Source organism: Gallus gallus, chromosome 8 (genome assembly GCF_016699485.2).
Source record: "Gallus gallus isolate bGalGal1 chromosome 8, bGalGal1.mat.broiler.GRCg7b, whole genome shotgun sequence".
Lineage (NCBI taxonomy): Eukaryota > Metazoa > Chordata > Aves > Galliformes > Phasianidae > Gallus > Gallus gallus.
This window is the reverse complement of record NC_052539.1, coordinates 13148637-13173396: the sequence shown is the minus strand read 5'-3', so window position 1 is coordinate 13173396 and position 24760 is coordinate 13148637. Positions and strand designations below refer to the sequence as shown.

At 45.1% G+C, this 24760-nt stretch overlaps 1 protein-coding gene and 1 long non-coding RNA gene across 2 annotated transcripts; one reads left to right on the top strand and one right to left on the bottom strand.

Annotated features, from left to right (window-relative positions):
- Positions 1 to 581: 581 nt before the first annotated feature.
- Positions 582 to 22535, bottom strand: CNN3 (calponin 3). Its single transcript, NM_001354671.2, has 7 exons — positions 22376 to 22535; positions 5584 to 5705; positions 5053 to 5119; positions 3572 to 3709; positions 2997 to 3113; positions 2196 to 2342; positions 582 to 1692 (listed from the first exon to the last, which is right to left on the bottom strand). The coding sequence occupies exons 1-7, from the start codon at positions 22430 to 22432 to the stop codon at positions 1345 to 1347; spliced, it is 996 nt and encodes a 331-aa protein (NP_001341600.1). The 5' UTR covers positions 22433 to 22535; the 3' UTR covers positions 582 to 1344.
- LOC121111432 lies at positions 18059 to 23780 on the top strand. The gene is made up of 2 exons (XR_005861952.2): positions 18059 to 20520; positions 20841 to 23780. It is a non-coding gene; the product is annotated as an uncharacterized LOC121111432 (long non-coding RNA).
- The last annotated feature ends 980 nt before the right edge of the window (positions 23781 to 24760 follow it).

The following is a 24760-nucleotide window of genomic DNA, read 5'->3' as shown; positions in this document are numbered from 1 at the left end:
ATTTTAAAATATCTTCTGTTCAGTGACAGTACTTGGTACTCCCCACCCTTCAGCAGAAGCTTGCTGCACTCTGGCAAGAAAGAAAGCGTTTCCCATTTAGGAATTAAGTTCTGCTATTAGGAGCTAATGAACTCAGACCACAGACCAGCAGAAATGCAGATCTGGGTATCTCATTACATACTCTGTCTTCTGAATTCTCCAAGTGATGGTATGAAGGTTATAGGCCAAAGGAGAGGCAGTGTTAAATATCTGTAGTTCCTCATTTGCCTTGAGAAAAGGGCAGGGATTTTGTGAGCTTTGAAGGATCTCTAGTCATAATCTCACAGTCACGTAGAGGGGAAGTGAACTCTGCTATGAAGGAGCTACATTCCTTTCTTGTTAAGTCACTGTCACTTACTCCCAGGAGATTTTTACTAGGCTGTTAGATTAAATCCTGCGGAAAAGAAAGAACATGGATTGCAACAGACAGCAGTTCTACATTACTCTTAACACAGGCAACGATGGTGGTGATTTGGGAGTAATTTCCATGCTATCTCTTCTTTAATAATAGTAGCATAACAAATGAGACAGGGTCTTCTACATACCTTTAAGAAAAAATATTTATTTATAAAAATACACTGGGATCAGTTTGAGAAGTGTGGCAATAAATACAGTTCAAGGAAGAAAAAGCATTTCTACATGGATATATTATGGCACAATAAAAGGTAAATGCACCATCAGACATGGGACTTCCATTGGCTCAAGACTTTGTACAAGCTCCCTTTTTAGTAAAAACAACTATTTCTAAGAGTTTGGTCAGTGTGGATAATGGAATGAATATGAAATCACAAATGCACACATCTAATGCAGGACTTACCATTAGCAAACAATACCTTAAAAACATAGTAATGAGATTTAAATCACTTATGTGATGTCTTAGACTTAATTGGCAAAGACCACATTTAACTTTGAGCATTAAATTCTTTGATTTCATATGGAAAACAGAAAAGCTGTAAATATGTAAAATGAAGGCTTAATGTGGTATGTAAAAACCTACTTAAGTAGATTGTAAAAATGCATAGCTCCTTATTAGAAGACCTGGCTGTACAAGAGCACTCCCCCTTTCACAGTATTCCTTTTTACTTCATATGCAGTTATTGGTTATGCTGTAGACTACAACTGTTACAGCACTAAAGGCAACTAGACAGGGAAAGGGCAGAGAAAGAAAAGAGGAATGTATGTAAGGCAGTATTTCTTTAGGTACATTAAGTATAGTCTGTAGGAAAGACAGGTAACAATTCCACAAGGCTAGTTTCGTTCTTACTGAATAAAATAATGGACTAATACTGAACTTCAGATGCAAATCTAGTAATCAATGCCTTGGTCACTGTACTGACCATGGTAATCTCTTTGATAGTCATCTTGGTACTCTCCGTGATAGTCATCTGGGTATTCTGCCTGATAATCACTATCGCTGATTTCTGACCCATTAGTTCCTGTTCCTTGGCTGCCATTATGAATGACGGGTTCTGTTGGTGCAGCACAGTACTTGGGGTCATACACTTGCCGTCCAAGCCCATACACACTCATTCCCTTCTGTGAAGCTACTTTGTTGGTGCCCATTTGTAATGAAATAGTCGAGTTATCCACAGGTTGCAATATGTGCTTCTGATCATAGATGTCTCTTCTGGTACCTGGTGCCAGCATACCAGCCTAGTAAAACAGGATTGTAAAGGTTCAGTAAGGTCAGGAGCTGTGATTATGAGGTTTATTATTACAAGTTGTACGACTTACTGTAAGTTCTAGAAACTACAAATCCAAGCACAACTGAACAGCAGCAAGTGTTCACTAGTAAAAAAGACCCTGCTGAAAGGTCAATTTAATCTCGCTCTTTAGAAAGAAACTGCTTTGAGGTGGTGCCCAAGATGTGATTATTGTGTTTAGTTAGTACTGGAAACAAAGCTGTGGTTTTCTTATGACACAACGCAGCCAGATGAAAATTCTAAAAGTCCCATGTCATTTTTATGCCTGAAAGTTTCCAGCACAGAACATATCAGCTAATGATGAGAAATTTAAGTTCTTCAATTACTGCATAGAAGTACAGCTGAATTGTACTTCCTTGCTGTTGTCAGCAAGACACTGCTGCTGCACTCTCATCACTTGCCCAGGCTGAGTGTTCAAACTGTTCTGGAAATGTCATGCGTGGTCCTCCTTACCTGACTGGCTCCTTTGTTAGTGCCCATCTGTAGGCTGATTGTTGTCTGGTCAAATGGCTTATCAGTTTGCATTTTTGGATCGTAGAGGTGTCTTCTAGTTCCATAAGCAGTCATGCCCGCCTGACTGGCACACTTATTGGTGCCCATCTTTATTGGGAGAAGGAAGAGGTGGACAGAAAAAGTGATTTATCTGTACAGCAAGACAGTGTAAGAAAGTAAATACAGTTGCTAACTGTGATGGCTGACAGAAGTAGTAATTGCTGTGTGTGTTTTTCTCATCTAGCTTGATCACTGCTTGTAGTAAGTTACCACTTCTCCATTATAAGCTTCAAAAGGAAAAGGAAAAGTAACGGTCATCCCAAGGCATTTCAGTGACTGGCATTTGCCCAACTGCATATACAGTAAGAAATAGATGTGTGTATCAAAATACAATCATCAGCTTCTACCCTGGACAGTACAGACTCAGTGTTACTACCAAAACGTGTCTGCCATAGGAATTGTACAATTTTGTTCAGCCTCCTTTAAAAGCCACTGTCAGGGATCAAGGTGATACTGCTAATATTAGCTAATCTTTTCCTCCTTATTACTCTTAATGCAGATTTAAAACAAACACAAAAAATCTAGGTAGTCACATGAGCATATAAAGCCAATCAACTGCTTACAGGAATTAAAACATCACACCTCCTTCCATGACAAGAATATACTGTAACAGTGCCAGGTTCTTTTTGCATTAAAAATATCCCTGTTAATCAAAACAAAGTTGTTCTCAAATGTAACTGCAAACAAGAATTTCATACTTACCTGTAGGCCAATTACACTTTGACCAGCTTTTAGTTTTCCTGCATCAAAACTTCGTGCTTGTTTCTCAGCATATTTGACACCAATATCAATTGTAGTATGAAAACCTTTGGTTTTTGCCTATTTAGGGAGAAGGAAAATATTCGGTATTAAGTAGAGTTTCTGTGACTGGAACACTTTCTTTACAGCCTGCATAGGGACCTAGGCTGACAGGCAAGCTGCCTTTGTACCTGGTCCTGGGCTTTCAAGTGATGCCACAAGCAGGATTATCTCATGAGAAACTGCGTCAGGGGTGGGAGGAGAGAACCATTCCTGTCACCATTTGAACATGCACTCTGAAGCTACCTAAGTATCTTTGTCATAGTGAGAAGGATAATCTGCAGGGATTAATGTTCTCTCGTGAGCCTCCCTAGTTCAGGTCGAAAATCCTAACTCTTAACTCCAAGCCTTTGCTCAAGGAATGAGGTAGGACACAGCTACCATCTCAGGAGCAACTTCTGCAGTTTCTCGGACTCACAGTACTTTATCCCCTCTTGATAGGTTGGACTTCTGCCAGTGCCAGAGGTACAAATACTTACCAGACCTGCTAGTGCCACGAGAGTAGTCTGTACTTGAGTCATATTTCCATTTTCAAAAAGATCATTGGCTTCAAAAATATCGTGTGGCTTCATGCCATAGACTTGGATCGCTTTGATAAAATTCCCAATGTTCTCCAGCTAAACAGAAACAAAAAAGCCAATTTTCTATTCAGTGTTTCAAACTGAAAACTAAGTAACTAGTTTAAAACTGAACTTCTTGGTATTGGCTTTTCTTTTGCTTTTTTACACACATTCTTTGCCTTGTGGGAATGGAACAGCTGAGTTGGCATGGTTAAGAGTAACTACTGAAGAGTTTTAGATTACTTTTGTTAGTTTTAATCTGGACTTCAGAAATCAGACTGAGTTTGTCTATCCAGCATCTTTCCATCAGTATCTATTAGAGGGGTGTTTTGATGACCCAACTCAACTGTGTCCGTTCCAAGAGAAATCCTAATTCAAAGCTTCAAGAACTGATTGTGAGAAAGACAATTAAAAACATAGCTATATGGGCAGTAAGAACGTTTACTCCAGTCTGCAGGTGCTGTCTTGTTCACCTACTTGGACAAATTCAGACAAGCTTTTGGGTTTTACTAGCACTATATGCTGTAGAAACTGGGAAGTAATATGGAGTATGCAAATAAGGACAATCTCACCTTTCCTTCTGGAGTCATGAGAGAGATTAAAATCCTCCACTGTATTTATTAGTGTTCAATGACAATAAAAACAAGACACTGACACAGCAGCAGTAAGTTAGACTCAATGACAGTAAAGGCAAAAAAAGCAAAAAAAAAACAGGCCAATACCTGTTCTAAAGGCACGTTGTTTTTGAGTGTCATGTGGGGATTAAAAAAAAAAAGTGCAAGATAGACTACCCATAAAGGTCAAATGTGGATGTACTGAAGTCCAATAGACAGTGTATTTATTTGTTGTTTTCTGAGTTTTGTTGCAAAACATTTCCTTAGAGACTGTTCCCTGTGTCCCCTAGGGGTTTCTCAGGAGGAGGCTGCACATAGTGACCTCGTATATTCAGGTTACAGGCAAGCTGCTGACCTGAGAGCCTGCAGAACCACCCAGATGGAATACGCCGGCTGTCTGTTTATTAAAAGTTAGGTGTTCTTCTTTGGTTGTTTGTTTTGATTTTGTTGTATTTTCTTTAAGCTTGGAAAAGGCCTTGCTATATGGCTCTATGTTCTTCCTCCACCCAAAACTTCATTTGTTAGCTAAAGCATTACTACTAAATATGTATAGTCAGCTGCCATTTACGAGCCATCTTAGCTGTTAGAATTGCTTTTTATAAAATGATGTTCACATACGCAGTAACCTCACCCAACTGTTGGGCATGTATCTTGTTACACATATACAAAACTTGATGCTATCAGGATTTAAGCTATAGATATTCACAGGAAAGTTGTTAATGGAAAAGAACTGTTTGGGGGTTGGAGGGGTTAGAGGTATAGTTTTGGGTTGGTTTTTTGTTTTACCTGGTGCCAATTTAGTTTTGATTGATTAATTTTCTTCACTGATCCTGGCTGCAGCTTATTTATAAGCCTAGGGAGGTGAAAAAAAGGGAAATGCTTAAACAATATATTTCATCCTTATACCATCTCTGCAGGCATTATATAATATTTCAGTTATACTTTGTTAGTTGCATTAGTTTAATCAGAATGGTTAGGTTTTTTATTTATACAGAGTGCCTAGCTCAGACCTCAGTCTGACACGTCTAGCAGACAAGTCACAAGAATTGTTAGAATTGTTGTGTGCCATTTCATTATTACAGAAAAGAGCTTCATCATTACATTCAGAAATATTTAGAAATCTTTGCAGAAATATAAAGGAGATTTGAGTTAAATTCTGATTCTTCTCCACAATCTCTAAAAAGCTGTCTCCCACCCTACCGCCAGCTCTCTTTGACTCCCATTAATGATGTGTTTGAAGGGGACTCTTCAGAAAGTCTATCTGCATTCTGCAAATGTAGAAAACTGCTGAAATGAGGTTACTTAATAAATGCTTACTCGCATAAGATGATGCCATCTTTTAGCCCCAGCTGAAAGTTTGCACCAATGCTCAGGCCTGTAACCTCTTCTATCCAGTTACGCAGGTCTTCTTCTATCTGGGGATCATACTTCAGGGCAATCTGTAACACAAGCAGTCACAAAGTTACTTCACAAGAAAAAACTGCAACTTCTTCCCTAGGTGTTTGAGAGAGTATGTTCTAGCATCTATCCAGTACTGTATTTCAGGTATCAGGGTACAGGTGTTTTTCTTCCTTTTACTGTAATGTTTATGGCTTTACTAAATGTTTATGTGCAAGTACTCCTTTGAAGCACTTGAACAGTTCTCCCTGCTGTTAAGACTTGCTAGAACTTAAGCACAGTCTTTAGACAGCTGCAGAGGGATAATGACATTTTTGAAGAAGCACTTTACACAGAAGTTGCACTTCAGCAGCAAGTAAAATGAAACAGTAGCTTATAAAAGTAAAAATTCTACATTTCCAAACCATCAGTACTACTGCTGCAATACACATTTCCAGACGGGAACTTACACATAATAGATTTGATGTTATTTACGAGAAGATTATAGTGGATTTTCTGCTTTAGCTGGATTATGACTAATGGAGATGGATTGTTAGGTTTTCCCTGTCACCACAACATCAACAGTTATCTTTCTGGGGGCTTGGGTGGTTGTGTGTGGTGGCAGGGTTTTCTTTTGTTGGTTTGTTGTTGTTTTTCTTCAGTTTAAGAGTCAGGATCCGGATGCCTAATGTATCTCTTTTGTTTGGGTTTGCTGGAGACTCAGGTGGAATAAGCAGCAATCTCCTGTCTTAAATGCAAAGTTATTGCAAAGCACTGTTATGTTAGGGAGAAAACCTGCAATTGTCTTTGGAATTGAAGGCATCAAACAGAGGCCAAGAGTTATCAACACGGTGACTCTAAAAACTCCTTTCCCAGACACTCAGACCTCACCACTCAGCATGTCAGTTGGTGCTGCATGTGCTGCAAGTCAGTGGGAAGCAGTGCACTCCAACCAGGCCAGGAGAAGCCAAGCTCAGCTCTGCCCTTTGTTCCCTGCCCCACCAAAGTATGCTGAAAAGCAGCTCAAACTTCCTTCGGTTTAAATCTGTTACTTCTGCAATGCTTCCAACACGGGCAAGTTGGAGAAGAGGGTTCACATCACTGGAAGCAATCTTAGTCCTACGTAACTTGCTCCTTTTTGTGCAAACAGAACAAATTATCCAAGCACATGATTTTATGGCACAACTAACCTCCACTTGTGCAGAGGTTGGCAAAGCTTCTCTGTGTGCAATACAGGCTGTCCCACCCAGCACAGCAAGCAAGGCTGGGGACGAGCGAGCTGCCCTGCCAAGGCTGAGCAGCACCTGCACTGCCCCTTGCTGACAGCCCTGCTGACCACCGCTTAGTTCCTCATGGGAGACTTGGCTGAAGCCAGTCACATGCAGACCCAAAGTTTCACACTTGATGCGGACTGTCTTAGACTTGGGCCCAGAAAAGCTAGGTATCAGCAACCATTTTATACTGCAGCAGATTGCAGTTCCAACCTACATGAATTACTTGGATTGAGGTAATTACTACTTCTTGGCTAGCATTACTATCCCCAACTCCAAACCGACCACTCTAGAAATCACACAGTATACCATTCTCTGCTTTCTTCTAAGGGAATGGAAAATTCCTGTATCTCTGGCTTTACTTCAGAAATTTATGTAAGCAATACTTATTTTCCTTTTCCTTGAACCGTTTGTAGCAGTGCTGCTGTGGTGCCTAAGTTACAGGTCAGGATAATTCCCTCATTGATCACTGCGTAGAACTCTGTGCAGTGTTCTGCAAAAGCTCTGAGTACCTCAGCGCTTATGCTGGTGGTGGGCTGACATCCTTGAGCTCTCTCTTTTCTCACAGAGGAGAAGAAAGCTCAAGTAATAAATACTGCCTAGAGTAAGGAAAGTGATTTTTTAAAAATATCTTTCTGAAATTAAGAGGTGAGAACTGGACAAGACAAGTTAACTGTTAAGTTCACAGCTCCACAGGGAAAGCCACCACACCTTTGTGTCTTTTTTTTTTTTTTTAATATAGTCCTCCTGCCCTTTAGTTCAGTGCCAGCAGCAGTGCTGCTGTGTTCTTAGTGATTGTAATAACAGCACGGAGTGGGTAGCCGCTTTTGCAAGGGGCCCCAGCCAGAAAGATTCATTTCACTCGAAAACGGTGATGAGGAAGCTGGTTATTGTCCTCCTTCCTAACCTGGCAGGCAGCTCACTAAGTATTTTCATGGTTATTTTTGTTTCCTATGGAAACACGGCTTGTGTGATCACACCCTGAATCTGTCTTCCCAGTAACATCTGAACAAGCTACTTGAGTTCTGCCAAACGCAAAGGAGAGCTGCAGTTGTGGACATAACTGAGGTTCTGTTTCTCTGTTTTTTGAAGTATTTTGGGCAAAGGAAAAAGATCCCCAAAGTCTAAAACATAGCTTCATATCATTATTCCACACTGAAGAATCTACAGAGACCTTATTAAAGTGCCCAGACAAAATCTGAAGTTATAGGCACAAACGCAGGCAAGTTTGGAAAAAGACAGAACCCGTATGAAGGTCAGAGCGTGGTATGCTCTGATATTCCAGTTAGCAGAGAGCAGGCAGGTGGGGCTGGCTGTGTGGATGGAGACAGTTTGTGCCACATTAAGATTGCAGTTTTAACATGCACACAGTTCAGAGAGGGGCCGGAGCAAGTTTCTTCCTCTGTTCTTCAGTTATAGTTAGAAACATAATGAATGTTACGCTAGCTGAACATTCAGGCGATTTGTTTCACTTTAGCTTAAAGCCAATGCTAAGTGATAGTTCAGCCGTCCTGCAGCTGAACTTCTTTTCCTCTTTATAAGTAAGGAAATAACCAGTGCATAAAACCGATGTTGCAGTAAACTAAATCAGTGGTGATGCCGCCAAGGGACACGCTTTAAAGATCACGCGTCTCCTCCTTCCCCCAGTTTACAATAAATGAAAATGGCAGTCAACCGGAGTGAGTCTCACCAGCACTTGTGCATTTGTGGCTGTCATTGCATAAAGGGAAAAAAAAATGGCAACAATTTTTCCTTATTTAATATGAAGTGCATTCCATATTTGAGATTACAAATGAGATGAATACAAAATAACTACCCCCATTGCTTAAGCTACTTGGAAGGGATCGGATGGAATTTCATCCTGTCTCTTGAAAGATATTTACTTTGTTGGAATACTTTATGTGCATTTAAGTCCTCAGTTTTTCAAGAGGTTTTAAAGTATCTTGGGGATATCGCTACTGCCCTTATCTGCTCATAGGGAAACAAAAATCACATGAGGAAACTTGCATTTTTGGCACCAAAAGCATTACTATTAAGTCTGTGCATTTTCTAAATTGTCTTCAGTACGGTGCAGTTTGACTTAACCATGGCAAAGGCTTTGATGTCTTTAACAGGCGGGCAACTAGGTTACTACGTGTCAGGTGGTGGTGGTAGGTTTTGTGAATTATACTTACTCTATCTGAAAAGATAATAGACGTGGAAATGGAGAATTCCGGCTAAGCTTGTGACAAGAGGTGATAAGTTGAGCTGGGTGGGCGCTGGGTCAGTGCTACCAGAGGGGAGGTGTTCTGCTTGCTTTGGGTTCTTAGCTCTGTTTTACACCCAGTGACGCAGTTAGAAGCTATGAAACACTAAACTAGGGAATACTTCATATTTTCCATGTATCTATCAGTTGTTCCAGCATTTCTTTGATTGCTATCTGTGAGGGGAAAGTTGGAAGCTTTGTTATAAATGAAACATTATGGCTTTTTCCATTACTACTATTCAACATGCCATCATTTGATCCTTTTTAATGCTGAACTTTCATGGCGGATACTTAAATCTCGTATGTCTGCAAAAGAGAACACCTTCTAGTAAAATGAAAGCGGTAGCTGAGCAGCTCATTTCAAAGAATTCACCATCAGTGCCATTGGAAAAAGCTGCTGTTTCAGAACCCTGTAGAAAAGATCAAATTGTGGCAATGGATATAAACATTTAAAATCTGGTTTAAAACCAGATAGCAGGATGCCAACTGTACATTTCTTTATTTTGTTCTGATAAATCTTGTAGCATGCATAAAGCTATAAATGCTGCCGCTTTTGTAGACGCTTCTGAGGTACAGATGTAGTTGTTAGAAATCTCTCTGAGACTGAAGTCTATACAAGCGGTCAAAGCCAGAAGTGCTCTGTTGTTGTGGGAAGAAGCAAGCAGGTATCACTTGCCTGTTAACAAGCTCCTGACTGCTAGGCCAGTTGGTAGTGTGAAGAGTTGGCTTCTGTTTCAGTACAGAAAAAGCTATGTAAAATTTGGCAATTAACAGAAAGACAAGGTTTTTTCCATTAATTTGAAGTAGAAATGCGATAGCTTCACAATAGGTAGCCCTCAGAAGACTAACATTATATATTACCTTGTTACTGTAAGTCACAAGAAGAGGCTGCTGAAAAATTAGGCTCAACGCTGTCTTTTTGGACTGTCTTCATGTACCAAATAAATTAAAAAATACCCACTCAAGCTGTACAAAATACTTCTGTTACATCTCTGCAAAATGCTCCCACTGTGTCTGAATTGTTGGGACGGGAGGTTGAAATTTGGAAAATTTCTGCATGCTTTATGAGAACATTCTCAACTTGCCTCTTTTGCACAAGATGAGATCACAGACACTACCTTTGCCTTTCTCCTGAGCTTCACGTACATTTAATAATACATTAAAGTTGTATTAAGAATATAAATTTCAATTTACCAGAAGCTGTTTCAGATGCTTATGTGCTTCTACTGCTGTAGTGTCTGTCTTGTAGAGCCAGGATAGAAGACTGCCTTATCAATGACGCAGAGGAACAAGCAAAACCCAAATTTACTAATGCAGTATGAAATTAAACTAAAATCTCTTCTTCTGCCATCTTTTATTACAGATAAATTAAAGTAATCACTTTACTACCTAAAACTGATGCGCTTCAGTCTTACAAGTGGAAGTCCTTTGGCTTTTGTTTCCTAGATTTGTTTTTTCCTTTGTGGAGTGGAAGGAGGGGAGGAGCAGAACTGGCTTTAGACCTTAGGGCACCAGTAAGTCGGTCCTTCCTGCCTTTTACTAGGCAATTCCTGTTTCCATTGCCAAGTTTCATCTTTGAATGTCACATACAGATAATGCTAAGCAATCTGATACACGTGCATTTATGCCAGTATCCACATTAGGCTTGAGTCCTTGAGTAAAACCTGATTCCTCTACAGACTTCACAACTCCTCAGATGTGGGATGAAATATTCCTTGGTGATAGCTTACACTGATGCTTCTTGCAGCATTTGGTACTACCCATGCCTTCTTGTAATATGTTTATTTTGGCAAACGGAGAATTCAGGATTCTTGGAACTCTGATCTTCTTGTCCTGTGCTGTGCAGGTAGGACTCCTCTTAAAGCGTACAAACTCTCCCCCCAAGTTCAATACAAGACTAGTAATCATCATCACCTTGTTTGTCAAGCGTATGGTTTCCTTGTGAAGGTAACTTTGCCTTTGTTTCAAAGTTCAAGGTCCGCAGGCAGATCATTAGAGTTGCTCAGTGTGCCGTAGCGTGCTCAGTTGGAGAGATGTTAGCCAGTATTTCGCACCATAAATGATCTCATATGGACTTTCAGTTGTCCTTTCATACTGATCTTTTCCAAATTACACAGTACACACTGTACATTAAAAGCTACACCTGTGCCAAATCTCCAGTTTAAGAGTTCAGCTATCTTGCTGCTACTCTGGAAAAATACTGTAACGTTTTTTCAAGATAAAGTTTAAACACATTCTGTAGCTTTTACAAGTCACTGAGGCTAACAAACACACAACACAGTAATTAGAAAGCAGTTATAAAGGATAAAGCTTTTAAAGTCACCTATCACCTTACAACAGCCAGCAACTGGTAGTGCTTCTGAAGCTTTCCCTTACGCCGCAGACTGTGTGCCCGCACTGCAGGGGTCTCAGAGCCAGCATGTGGCACACATGGCACGTGGCACACTGTGTTCCAGGGACCTGGAAGCACCTGAAGAAACTGATTTTTGTTAAAGTTGGAACAATAAAAGTGGGTGCTTGCCCAAGTGGGAGTGAGGCAGACTACAGCGCTGATCCCAAATGATTCTCCAGCATTCCAGCTCTTTGCATCTGAGCTCCCTGTTCAGTTCTTTGTTTATTGTTCCATAACGCGTTGCCAAATCTCACTTTAAAAAAAAAAAAGATTGTCTAAATTTACATTTTTTTAAAAAAGTGCACTTGAGTTGCACTTGAAATTCTGTAGTGTAAAAAGGTCACCCTACATACTTAAACTTCAGATTCAAAGGTAAAGGAGTGTAACACTTCTTGTTGGAACCAGTTAAGTTTGCCAGCACAGAGGTTTAGTCATAGAACACAAAAGAGCATAATCTTCAAACTGAGACATAGGACCTACGGCACTGGGAAAAAGTTAGGATTTGATGGAAAGTGGGGCAGAAGAGGCAGTGAGAGGAGCTCACCATCGAGTGCAGCTTCTTGCCATCTGAGCTACCAGCAACCCAGTGAACATTCACCATACGGACAAATTAAAATTCCCTATTCATTGCATGTACGTTGACCAGGACTACATGTGAAAATAGGTATCGCAGGATTGTGCGTATGAAACCCAAAGGTAAAAGGGAATGCAGAAATCCAGATGAAAACTAAAGAGAAACTTGAAAAAATGAAAGCTGCCATTAAGTACGCCCGGCTAGTTGAGCATCTGTGTTTTTCTGTCGTTACGGATTGTTTACAGAAAAGCAAGAAATACACTGTGTTAACACGAATGTCACTGTATCCCACCACTACACTACCTAGTACAGTTTTTTTTACAGCTGTACCCATTTTGCTTAATATTAAATTGTAATTTTTTGTTATTTGTAGCATAGTTGACAACAGGCAACATTTCATTTTTCTCTGTAATCAGAAAAATCTTTAAAAGCGACACGGATGAGAATTAATCCAAATTCCCTGGCATTACTTCCACGTGCACCAGCTTAAGCTCTGTGAAGTAAGAGCAAGCCACACCACACAGTTTCCATTCCTCTCCTGCCCAAGGCACCTGTGGGCACGCAGGGCTCCTGTTGCCAGAGCAGCAGGTGGGAAGAATGTGGTGTTGTGCTCCATGGCTGCGCAGTAGGATTTTCTGCCTGCTCACAAACCAGTCAAGTTGTTCCCATGTCTTCCCTCCAACTGCTCTAACAACTTAGATTTGTGCCTGCTCTCAGACTGAACGGTTTCTAGTTGTGCTGTGCTGTTGGATTACTGCAGCTCTCTCCCCCATTCCCATTTGTTTTCACAGTTGTTCCTCACATTCACATTATCTTTTCTTGTCACACTCACAGGTCTCTGTGACTCCTTAGCGATCAGCTCTGCTTCCAACTGCAGCAACATCTGCTCCTGTCACCACACATTCTTCTTGATACTGAGTCCCTTTGTGTTGCATTATTTATTCTGTATATTGCTGAATACTTAAATCGTGTCCTGCAAAGAAGCTCTGAGTAATATTCACTACCCATTATTAGAAATAATTTGAAATAATGGGTAGGTTCAGGTTGGGTATTAGGAAAAATTTCAAGTGTTGAAGAAATGTTCAGATGTTGTAGTAAGGGACATGGTGTAGTGGGGAAATGGTGGTGGGAAGTGGATGGTCGGACTGGATGATTTTGGGGGTCTATCCACCCTTGGTGATTCTATGATTTTATGAAATCGCTGCACAATCATTACACAAAAAGCCTAAGAATATAAAGTTTCTTCTCAACTAGGGTAGCACTGATCCCACACAATGCATAAAGCCTGTTATTTCTTGAGAACAGATTCTCCTTGCTTTTGAGCCCTGCCCAATATTACTGAACTGTGATACAACATAAATCAGAGCACAGCGCACTATCAATAACAGGAACAAGTACTGTGTGGTTGCTGTCAGGCTGCTGAGATTTAGGTCCAGGCAGCCCCAGCATGCTTCTGAGACTCATTGAGGCACCCACAACAAATATTCATCAGGAAAATATGTGTTTCTCTACAGTCTGTGCTGCGACAAAGATCCCAGCAGGTGACAGCCTGGAAACACTGACCTGAAATGGCTCATTTACTTCTCTAGAGACAGAAATAATCTTAAATGGAAATTCTCTATTTTATAAAGAAAACTACCCCGAGTATACTTATTTTAATTCATTTGCTTTACTTACTCTTCTGGCATCTGACCAAATTTGCATCTCTATCCAAATCCATCTCTACTCACATCATATATACAGAACACAGCATAAAAAGGTTGGAATCAGCTAAGAATCCAAATGAAGATTAAGCTAGACACATGCTTAATTAATCACGCAAAATGTGTGACTGCTATACAAAGAAGCGTTAAGAAGTTAAAGGCTATGGCTTTACTGCAGCTGAAGTCCTTATGAAAATACCTACAAATTTGTATAAGCAAAACACATCCCTTGACTTATTTCTGCAGTTTCTTCCTGGCCAACTGATGTAAACCTACTGTGAGCAGAGATATTTTGCACCAAAACCAGGCAGTTACTGGTCCTCCCCTACCACGTAACAGATTGCATTTTACAGTCACTTGCACTGGGAGCTTCCTGCTAACTCCGTTTGCCCAGAGGGACTGGCACAGATCATACAACCTTGTTACTGCCACAGGATATCAGTAGTTAGTGCTGCTGGGGGTGGCAAGGATGTACATATGCACAGCATCCAGAACTCTGGGTTACCACAACATAAGGTGCAGTTTCACTGTAGTGAATTCAGGAGCGCAGTGCAGGTTTAGAACACAAGAAGCACTGAGTGCAGGGCAGTGCTGTATTAAAATGATGTGTAAGAGTGGTCCCAACCCTAAAATATTTAAAGTTCTATCCCTCTTCTGTAGAAGGTGCCCTGTCTGAACTCTCCCTTTGTTGGTCATGTTTTGCTCAAATTCTTTCCTATCCATCAGAAAACCAGCTCTCTGTCTCTGATGTTTAATCTTACTGCCTTTTTATTATTACTGAAACTGCTATGTTCTTTCAACATTATTGAAACCATTTCTGTGTCATCGTTTATTAACAACAAAAGGCTGCTCTCAGGACAGGCCATAAAAAAGGGACAAAGTGTTCTATTTTCTAAGAAAGCTAAGCATACTCTTTACTTCTATTTGGACATGATCCCTACAGTAATTCTGCAAGGTGAAGGGACAGCTTCTTGCAAAAATAAGCAAACATTTGGTGACATAGGTCTGAATTACACATGCTTCATTGGCTTAACACGAGTGTTATGACCCAACTTTAGGCAGCAGCAGTGTGGCATTACAGGAACTGTGGCAGCTCCCAGCTTTCCAGGCAGCATGAACCGCAGCGTGCAGCTACCTGCCCTGTGCTGCTGCAGGGAGGGCTCTGTGGGGCTCCCACTCACCGCCAGAGCAGAGCTGCCTCTGACCGAGCACCTGGGAGCAAGGAAATGCTGCCTGCAGCATTGTCTTTTGTGCCTTGTCTCTTGCTTGCAAGACTTCTAGTGTTCAGTCAACTGATCAGAGACAACAGGAAAGTACTTTTCAGGGAAGTTAGTCTCATTCGGGCATAACCAGGAATAAATTCAAACTATCTGTCTGTAAATCGGAGGCTGTAGCAGTGGAAATATTGACAGGAAAACAATGTAGCAACAGAGATCTTTCTCAGCAGGGAAGCCATGTGAAGCTTTCATGGCAGTGTCCAAGCTGGGTGTGCTGGGGAGGGTAGTCAGGAATCACGCTGTGCTCCTGCAGCCCTCAGCACAGCAGCTCAGATCCCACCCTCATGAAAGCTGTTCAGAACAGCAAGAAAACTAAGGCAAGGAGATGCCAGAACAGTGTCTGCCTCGGCGGAGAGAAGGCTTTATAAAGGCAGCAGGGAGCTGTCATTAGGTCTGCTCATAGCTACTCAACTCAGCACCGCTCTATGAAAAAACAAGAGGTTGGCAGTTTGGCATTTATCTGTTTGCTCATTTTAAGAAAACAAGAACCCAGAACTGCCTACCTGGAGGAAGTCACAACCACTGAGGAAGAACACTGAGTAATTCAATCCAGCTAAATGGAGACAATGTACATTACTGAGGCAATGCTGCAGAACCAAAAATATTTACCAAAAGAGAACGCTGCTGCTGGATATAGCTATACAAGTTAACAGTTGTTTAGAATCAAAGAGTTACGAAAAGCATTTTTAAGCAAAAGAGTCCTTCTTACAGAGAAAAGAAGGATTTTCACATGATCTCACTTAGAAAAAATCTGTTTCAAATTGCCCTACGTGTCCTGGCCTCGGGCCCATTTTTACTGAAGGCCTTTCCTGTACCATTCCGTAGGGGATGGGAATCTCTAAAAAGTTTTCCTTAAAAGGATGTGTCAGATGCACAGTGTATATGGTGTTACACAGCTACAGAAGCCAGCAGCTCTGCATACAGAGAAGTTTCTATCCTTTACTCTCCAAGGCAAATCATAGCCCAAGAAAAGGCCTCTTAATATTCTTACAGAGGGAGGCGAGGTGAAAAACCCACTGATGTGCCATTGTCCTGAAACAACGCATGCACGCACACATCCATCTGCCTCCTAATGGTACTGACCGAGCATGGGGAATGTAACAGGGGCACTATCTCCAAATTTCAAACTAACTCTGAAACCACACAAAAAGAAACCAAACTCATTTGTACATTTTAAACAAGCACGTGTCATTGAAATGCAACTTACATTTTCTATTTTCTGAGTCTGCTAATCCCATTTAATCATCATGACTCCATGCAGATTTGATTTGCTGTCCTAAGAGGTGTTCTGGCCATAGAAGGGTGCAGAATTTAAACATGAAGCACAGCAAGTGTTGTATTTTTCTACCGCTAATGCAAGTTATACTAAGAAGTTGATGGATCCAGCAGAAATAAGGTTGCTGTAACTCATTCTATAAATGTACAGAGCTGTGTCACTGAAGGCACGGCCAAAGCACTGCCTCAGCTCCAGCAGGATGCAATCTCCCAGCGAGAATCCCCGCTGCTGCTTCCTGCAGCCTGCCCGGCTCCACCTCAGCCCTGCTGCTCAGGAGCTGAACCCTGGTTGTGTGCTGCCAGTCATCGCCTTCCTCCCTGAAATGATGTGGTAAGCCAAGACGTGCTTGTGAAATCACAGCTGTGGCATGGGGCTTTACTTGCAAAATCACAGCCATGGTGTGGGGCTTTACACCCGACAGTGATATCAGGCTTGTGGCTCAAGAGCTCCTGCTTGAGACTCTTCCAGGCAAGCTGTAAAACATGTCAGGGCTCCAAGAGACAACTGTCAACATAACGACGACATGCCAAGGATCACTGGGGACTTACACCACTGAGAAGAAGAAAATGACCCTTATGTCATCGTTTACAGCAATCACTACTGGCCGTCATGAGGCAGCCACCCGCTGGCCTGTCCACACAGCCAGCAGCAATGCCATGTACAGGACGGCTCGGAGGGCAGAGACCAGGTGCTGGGTGGCAGGTGCTCACATCCTGGTCAGCTGGCAAGGGAAATGCTTCCGTGGCAAAGCACGTCCTTCTGTTATCAGAAAGAGACGTAAGTATGGACTGACTGTCAGCTACACAGGTGTTACTGCTGTCAGTTTGCGCCTGTTAGCAGGCCTGCTTATTGCTGTGTCAGTATTAATGCTGTTGTGAGAAACCTTCACTTGATATGTGCTCAGAAGAACAGCCCTGTCTGAGCTGTTGAGCCAGTGGGTCAGACATGGAGACAGAGCCACGGACAGACAGCAAAGGGTGCAAATGAATTGCGAGAGCACAGTGAAGACTCCCAACTGCCAGAAGGCCTTCCTACTTTAAAACACCTAAACCAAGCATGTAGCTGTTGATGGGCACTAATGCCACTGTAACTGGTGTGAGAACTCTGCACACCCAGGATGCTCAGATATGTGAGGGTTTCTGTCCAGAAAGGGGCAAACGTGTGACTTGGAAGCGAAGAGAAGAATGCTGTTGTGTATTTTAAGTGGTGCATAAAGCTGTTGTGCCAAACGTGGACTGAAGGCAAGTTTGGCTACCCAACAACCACAGAACAGCTATGGGTTGTAAACAGTTTTGTGCTGACTTTCTTATCAAAACCACAACATTAAGTGCCGTTCTCTTCTTACTTTGAGTGCTTTCCATATATCTGGTTTACAGATTTCTTCTCTAAATCCATCGTGGAAATGTTCAATGTTCCTTTTATCTTTGTACATCATAATTATAAAGGATGATTGGGAACAGATATTAAAAAAAAAAACAAAACCAGAGATGCTTGAAGATTATCACTCTGAGATTTCTGGAAGAAAACCAATAAAAAAGAAAGATATGAGTACTGAATTTGAACGGCAGATCTGTTACTAAAGCCTGAAGGCAGCTGGAAAAATTTCACAGTTCTTTGGAAAAACATGCAGAGATTGGGCACAAAGAGAAACACTGCAGTCCTATGAGGTGAGCCTGATAGCTAGCTAGTAAATATTCACTTCAAGAGCTAGAAGCAACTATCAGAAACCATGAATTGATTGGAACAAAATGGAGTTTGGTGCTTGATCCCTTAAAGCCCTTTTGCTTCTTCCTCATTCTCAGCTTATCTATTTCTATTGAAGTATTTCTGAGAGTTAGCATCAAAATACTGGATTTTTCATTTACTCTCCAGGCGACAAACTGTGAAAACACATATAATACATAAAGGTCATAGAGTCTCATTTTATTTTAAACTAAACACCTGGATTTAATTCAGAACTTGTACATTAAAACTATTATTTAAAATAAAAGTCACACTGTTCCATTCAAGAGGATGGGAATGTAGAAAGCCTATGCTCATTACCACCTGTGCTATGGCAGCTAAGTGCTCATTGTCCTGATCCTTATTATTGCCTTATCCTTCATTTTTATTATGTCATTGTAGATAATGTGAGTAGAAAAATACTTCAGCAGCAGCAGATAGCTTACAGAAGGTTTTTAAAAGAAACTCAGTGAGCAAACCTAGAGGCTTCCTAAAGGAAAATAGCAAATACGAAGCGTGGAAGGGGAAACGTAAGTGTGCGGTTGAAACTGTTTTAATGGTTACTTTTTAAGAAGGAAAAGGGTATTATTTCTATGTTGAAAGGAAGCCTGTGAAGAGGAAGGAGAGGACCTTGCAGGCTAACTACACTCAGCACTTCACCGAGCTATCACTGAATCCCAAGGAGGTTGTGGATGCCCCATCCCTGGAGGCATTCAAAGCCAGGCTGGATGTGACTCTGGGCAGCCTGGTCTAGTGCTTGGCGACCCTGCCCATGGCAGGGGGATTGAAACTAAATGATCTTTGAGGTCCTTTTCAACCCAGGCCATTCTATGATTCTATGAATCACTGAGGTAAAGAATCTGAAAGGTATAATCATCTGAACCTGGTTCCCAGTTAGATATCTGTTAAAATGTAACTCTTGGACACAGAAATTAAACGTGGTTTTATTTGCCCTATAGGAAGTAAAACACCATACAAGAATTTTCTCCTCAGCAGTTTCAGGAAGAACACAGTCGTGCACCTAGGCCTGGCTGGTCTCATGGAGCACAGACATTGCTCTATACCAGACAGCTCCTGTTTGCCCTGAGAAAGGGAGCAGGGTGGCATTTTGTTCCCAGGGTTCCTCTGTCTGCTGGCCTCCAGTTACAAGGCTGTCCCCTTCTCCTCCTGCACTGCCAGCAGCTGACCCATCAGGGCACTGCTGCAGTGACTCCCTCCAGCTACTCTGGTCATCAAACATGCCAGAAGTGGTCCTGACCTGGGCTGGTTTCCTGATGGTGACAGTGCAGAAGGAATGATGAAGACCAGAGTCAGAGACAGCCAACTGCCAGGCCAAGTTTAACTCCGCACACACCTTACTCTGCCCACCCTCCCTCACACATGAACAGTGATGGAGCTGGCAGAGTACCAGAGGTGAGAGGAGGGCGCAGATAAGCAGTGCCCTGCTGTGTGCTGACAGGAAGGGCAGAGCGGGAGGAAGCAGCTGAGCAACTCCACGCCTGTCCCTGTTGCTGTTTGCTCCCAGCCCTGCCCAGCAGGACAATGCCATGAAACATTCTGCCACCCCCTCCCCACTTCCACTGTAAGTTAGCTGAAACCTTCTGCCCCTCCTCCCCCCCCAACCTCCACTGTAAGTTAGCCGTAAGCAGCTAACACAGCATCAGCCTGCAGCTCTACTTAACACTGTTACCATCTCAAGCTATGCTAACCGTGGGGTACTGCAGACACTGCCCCGTTTCTTAGTAAGAAAACTATTTATTGCTACTACTATCCATTTAAATCAGCTTAAAAGGCTCCTAGCTGATTATTTGTTTGGGATCAAGTATCCTCTGCGATCTCAGGTAAACAAGGAATCAACTTCAAAGGGCTTGCCCTGCTCTGCCCACTCCTGCAGACAGCTTCCTCCTGGCAGGCTCCCAGCGCAGATCCCATCTATATGGGTGGAGGGGAAGGAGAGTGGAGCAGGCACCCGGAATCAGCCCAGGTAAGGTGCAAAACAACAGAGGGGTGGAGCCTCAAGAGGGGAAAAAAAAAAAAAAAAAGGCAAAAAAGCCCTGAACACCAAACTGAGCAAGGGTTTAAAGCCTGGAGATGGAATCTGGGGTGTAAATTTTAAAAACGTCTCATGCAGCATCAGGACATGTTATATTCATCTATCCAAATACCACACCAAACAAAGGTCTCTCTCAACACCAACACGATACTAAATGGGAAAATGAAGAACAGAAACTAAAACTAAGACAGCTTTCTGCTCAGCCCAGCTATCAGCACATCTGCCTTCTGCAGGGGCAACTGCCAGGGCTGGCACCAAATGCTTATGACATGGGCATCTGACATGGGCAGCATTCAGCAGGGAGCACTGCAGCTCTGTGCAATGCACCAACACCACCGATAGCAGCACAGTGGCTTCCACCAAGGTCAGTATTTCAAAAAGCCTGAGTAAGACCAGTGCCAAAAAGGGTCCACCAGGAGCTGAAAAATGGATGTCCTTCCAGTGTTTGATTTATGACACTGCAGGAGTTGAAAAAAGGAACTTCTGGTCTTCACAGACCTATTCCTGTCTGGTCCTCTGGACTGAGGGAAACAACACTGCCAGGCACAGAGCTATGCAACTCCAGCTAGGAGGGATGCGGTGTATCTGTTCATATCATGCTTTGAAATGTGATTAAGTAAGAAAGACCAACAAGAACAACATTCTTGAAGTTCAAAGCTATTTTTTTCTGGATTGTTTTTTAAGAGATGAATTCACGCGTCTTTGGTGTGTGTGAACAACTTTTTGTGGCTGTTCTGCACTGATGTTTCCAGGACTGAAGAAGTCTGCACACTAGAAACAGGAGCTGCCCACAGAGCCTCCCTCCCTACACCTGCATGGAGGGAAGCGGTGAAAGCCCGCAGCTGACACCCACAGCAGACACCCTGAAGGGTGAAGCATGAGGCCCTTCCACTGGTGGTGAGGCAGCTTTGAGTCCTCCATCAGCATCATGCTCCAGGAGCCGCTCTTGGGAGGCCCTACGGAAGCTGCTGACAATAAGAAACCGCAAGGAAGGACAAAGAACTTCCCACCCTGTCTTCCTACAGGCATCGCTTTTAGGCCTACATGATTCTGTCAGTGTGTTTTCAAAGCAGAACAGCATTTCCATTCTTCCCAACTCAGAGGCAGAAGTACACACCTTACTGTCTCTTTGTGTCACGCAGGGGTGGTGGGGCAGGAGCGCAGCACTGCAGGGCTCTCTGGCAGATGTTCCCCACACAGTAGCACCCCGCTACGTGGGCACAGCCCCATGGTGCGCTGGGAACAGCCTCAACACAGCCACCTGGGCACTCCGCACACATTTTGATACTGCAGGTGCTCTGCTCTCCTCCCCTTTCTACTCAGCCACCAGCAGAGCAAGGTCAGGGAGCTGCCGAGGCCTGATGCCAGTCGTGTGGGAGATAAGCGGTTATGGAGCGTCACGCTGAGGGCTGCTGCCTGGAGCACAATTCATCCCGGGACGGCCATGGGCATCTTTCTTACGGCCTCCCAGCGGGCGGCTGTTCAGTGCAAGGCAGCGGTCAGCAGAGCCGGGTACTGACGTAAGACAAATCAAAGCGACTCCGTGTAGCAACGCACAAAGGTGCACACAACTGCGCGCAGCACCGCGGCCAAAGGGCGCACCGACAGGGCCGGCTTGCTGTTTTGTTTTTTAAACCACAGCGCTGCCCACGACGCGCTGGGCCCGGCCCGGCCCTGCGGCCCCTCAGACGGAACGGACCCATCGCCGTCGCAGCCACCACCCCCGCGCCTTTGTGCCCCGCGGGCGGGGCGTGGCGGGGCGGGGCGGCGCGGGCAGACAATGCGCGATCTGTGCGGCGCCCCGCCGATTGGCCCGCGCCGCCCGTGCCCATGATGTCATGCGGGTGGAATGCGCAGCGCGGGGGGCGGCTCGGCCCAGCGGCACGGCACGGCTGCGCCCACCGCCCGCTGCCCTCGGCCCGGTTCGGGTTTGTTCTGAGGGCCGGGGCGCGGCGCTCCGCGTCAGGGCACGGGGAGCCGGGGCGGCCGCTCCGTACTCGTCGCGGCCGGGCCCCGACGGCGCTCCGCCGCGCTCCGAACGACGTCCCGAGGGCAGCGCCGTCCCGGTGGCGGCGGGAGCGGCCCTCCGGCCGTGCCGCAGGGTGCCGGGCCCGTCCCGCCGCCGGCGATCTCCCCGCGCGCAGCCGCGCATCGCGCCCCGTCCCGCCGCCGGCGCGGACAAAGGCGGACTCGTCCCGCGCCGCCGGTCCCGCCCGTACCTTGTTCTTGACCTCGGCGGAGAGCCCGTAAGAGGGCCCCTTGTTGAAGTGGGTCATGTCCGCGGTCTCCCCGCTGCCTGGGGGCGCTGGCGGCGGGCGCTCACTGCGGCGGGCTGAGGCGAGAGTCCGCCCGCGGCCGCGGAAAGTTCTAGTCCCTCCCTCGCGGCCCGGCCCCGCGGCCGTTGGGGCCGCCCGCGCGCCAATCGCGGCGCGAGGTGAGGGAGCCCCTCCCGGGACGGCCGGGGAGGGGGCGCCGGGCCCGCCCCGCCACCGACGCGCCGCGGGCGGGCGCCGCTCGGGGGGAGCGGGCGGCGAGCGGAGGGGTCGGGAGACGTCAACGGGAAGGAATCCGCCGCCACCGAGGGCCGCGGCGCGGCCGGTAATGCCTACCACGTGTGGGCCGGGGTCTGCGGTGCGGCCCGGCCGCCGAAGCGGGGCCGCTCCCGGTTAGGGGAAGCGGAGCTCCCCGAGGGGAAAGGAAAAGGACGGCGTGAGGAAAACGGCGGCTCGCGGACGCGCCGCGAAAGTCGATCGGCGTTTGGGCGCTGCCGGGACCGCGCCGTCCTCGCGGCCCCGAGCAGCGCGTGAGCGAGGGCCCCGAGCCCTGCGGCCGGCGGGCACGGCGCCGTGGGCTGCAGCTGGAGCCGGGCTGCGGCTCGGGAGCTTCCAGGCATCTACCGACGGCGTACCGCACCCCAGAAATTACACGTTTCGTCCATTCCGAAATAAAGTGGTCCCGATTAGCAGCAGACAGAAGTACGGGGTAGTATTTTCCCGTCGGGCGATCAGATTTAAATTACGCTCAAATAAATCACTCGGAGTTTTTACTTTTACCTCATCTGATCGGGGCACGACTGCCGTTTGGTGCCGTTCTTCTGACACCCGCGGGCCGCCAGGAGAGCTCCCAGCCTTTGGGTGACCGCTGCCGTACCAGCAGTGGGCTCAAACCCCGCGGGAGGAACAAAAAGGGAAACCTTTGAGCGCGGTTAGAAGCGCGTTCTGCACGGCATCCCTCTGACAACACAAAGCCGACGGCAGCGCTCGGCGCGGGACAAAGCAGCTGGGGCGTGCGGGGCAATCTGGCTCATTATGTGTAAATCTCTTATCTTTGCCCTATTTTCCACATTATTACCGGGGCTGTTTGTATGGGAAGAGGATTTGTACAAGAATTATTCCCCACCTGAAATCATAATCCTCTTTGTGACATTGTAATAACTTCTTCAGCAACCACATGTGATAATCATAAATGTGTGCTGATGACTTCAGCTGGAAACCGGCAGAAACGAGCCACAAGGAGACACAATCTGTTTTCTTGGAAACATGGACTATAATCTTGCAAACATTCTTGCACATGAGTTATTGTAAGCATATGTGTAGTCCTATTAAACTTCCCAAGCCTAAATTATCCCTTGTGTAATTCCACCATAATCTATAGAATTAATGTGGCTCAATGGAAAACCATCAAATACACATTTCTATTCGCACTCGGCTCAGTGGCAGAGGCCATGTCATGGGGCAACTCTGCAGCTGGGCCTGGCCAGGGAGGGATCTTCTCTTCCCTACCATTTGATCCCGATGAAGTGCCTGGGTTTAATTATCAGGCTCAGCTGGGGAGGAGCTGGATGGTTTCTCTGAAGGATGGAGGTTGCTGGGTAGAGCCACGCATCATGTAAGAAGTTTGTTTGCCAGAATGGCTCTGCAGGGTGATGTGTGAAGAGGGCTCTTCTGGTGGATTTCATCCCGGGGAGAGCAGAGCCCTTTGCTGGGAGCAGGTGCTGCCAGCCTTAGGGCTGGGGGAGTAAGTCCACAGGGAGTGAGCACAGTTCTACCTGGAGATAGGGTGGTGCCTAGGTGGGAGTGACCCTGCTTGGGAGCTGCATGGCTTGGGAGTGCTGCAGCAGGGGTTGTGCCCCTTGGTGAGGGCAGTGGAGGGCTGTGCTGCTGTACGATGACTGATGGAGCTTGCTGGCCTGCAGGTCAGATTGTGAGCTGGCTAAAGAATGTGTTTTCCAGTAACTCGGTGCTTAGAGAAAGGGAAGAAACTCTTTAAGCTTTCTGAGTCACAACTGTTCCTCTTTGAGCGTTGAGGGGAAAAAAATACTGAGTGTTGACCTGGTGAGGCAAAGGACAAGGCTTTGCTCCTGCTTCCCTCTGATGTGCTTAACTGAAAGGAAAGGTGCTAAGACCAACTGCAGTCCCCCTGAACTTGGTGGTGACTCTCCTGGGCTGTCCTGTCCCCTGTCAGTCCTGGTACTGTCAAATGGCCTCTTCCATGGTGTTGGAGACACAGCTGCTTGCTGAAATTTTAGCCTGATTAACTGAGGCGGGGGATTCAAGTTATTAAAAGTACTGCAGGATAGATACAACTAGTGACTGCAGCAAGGC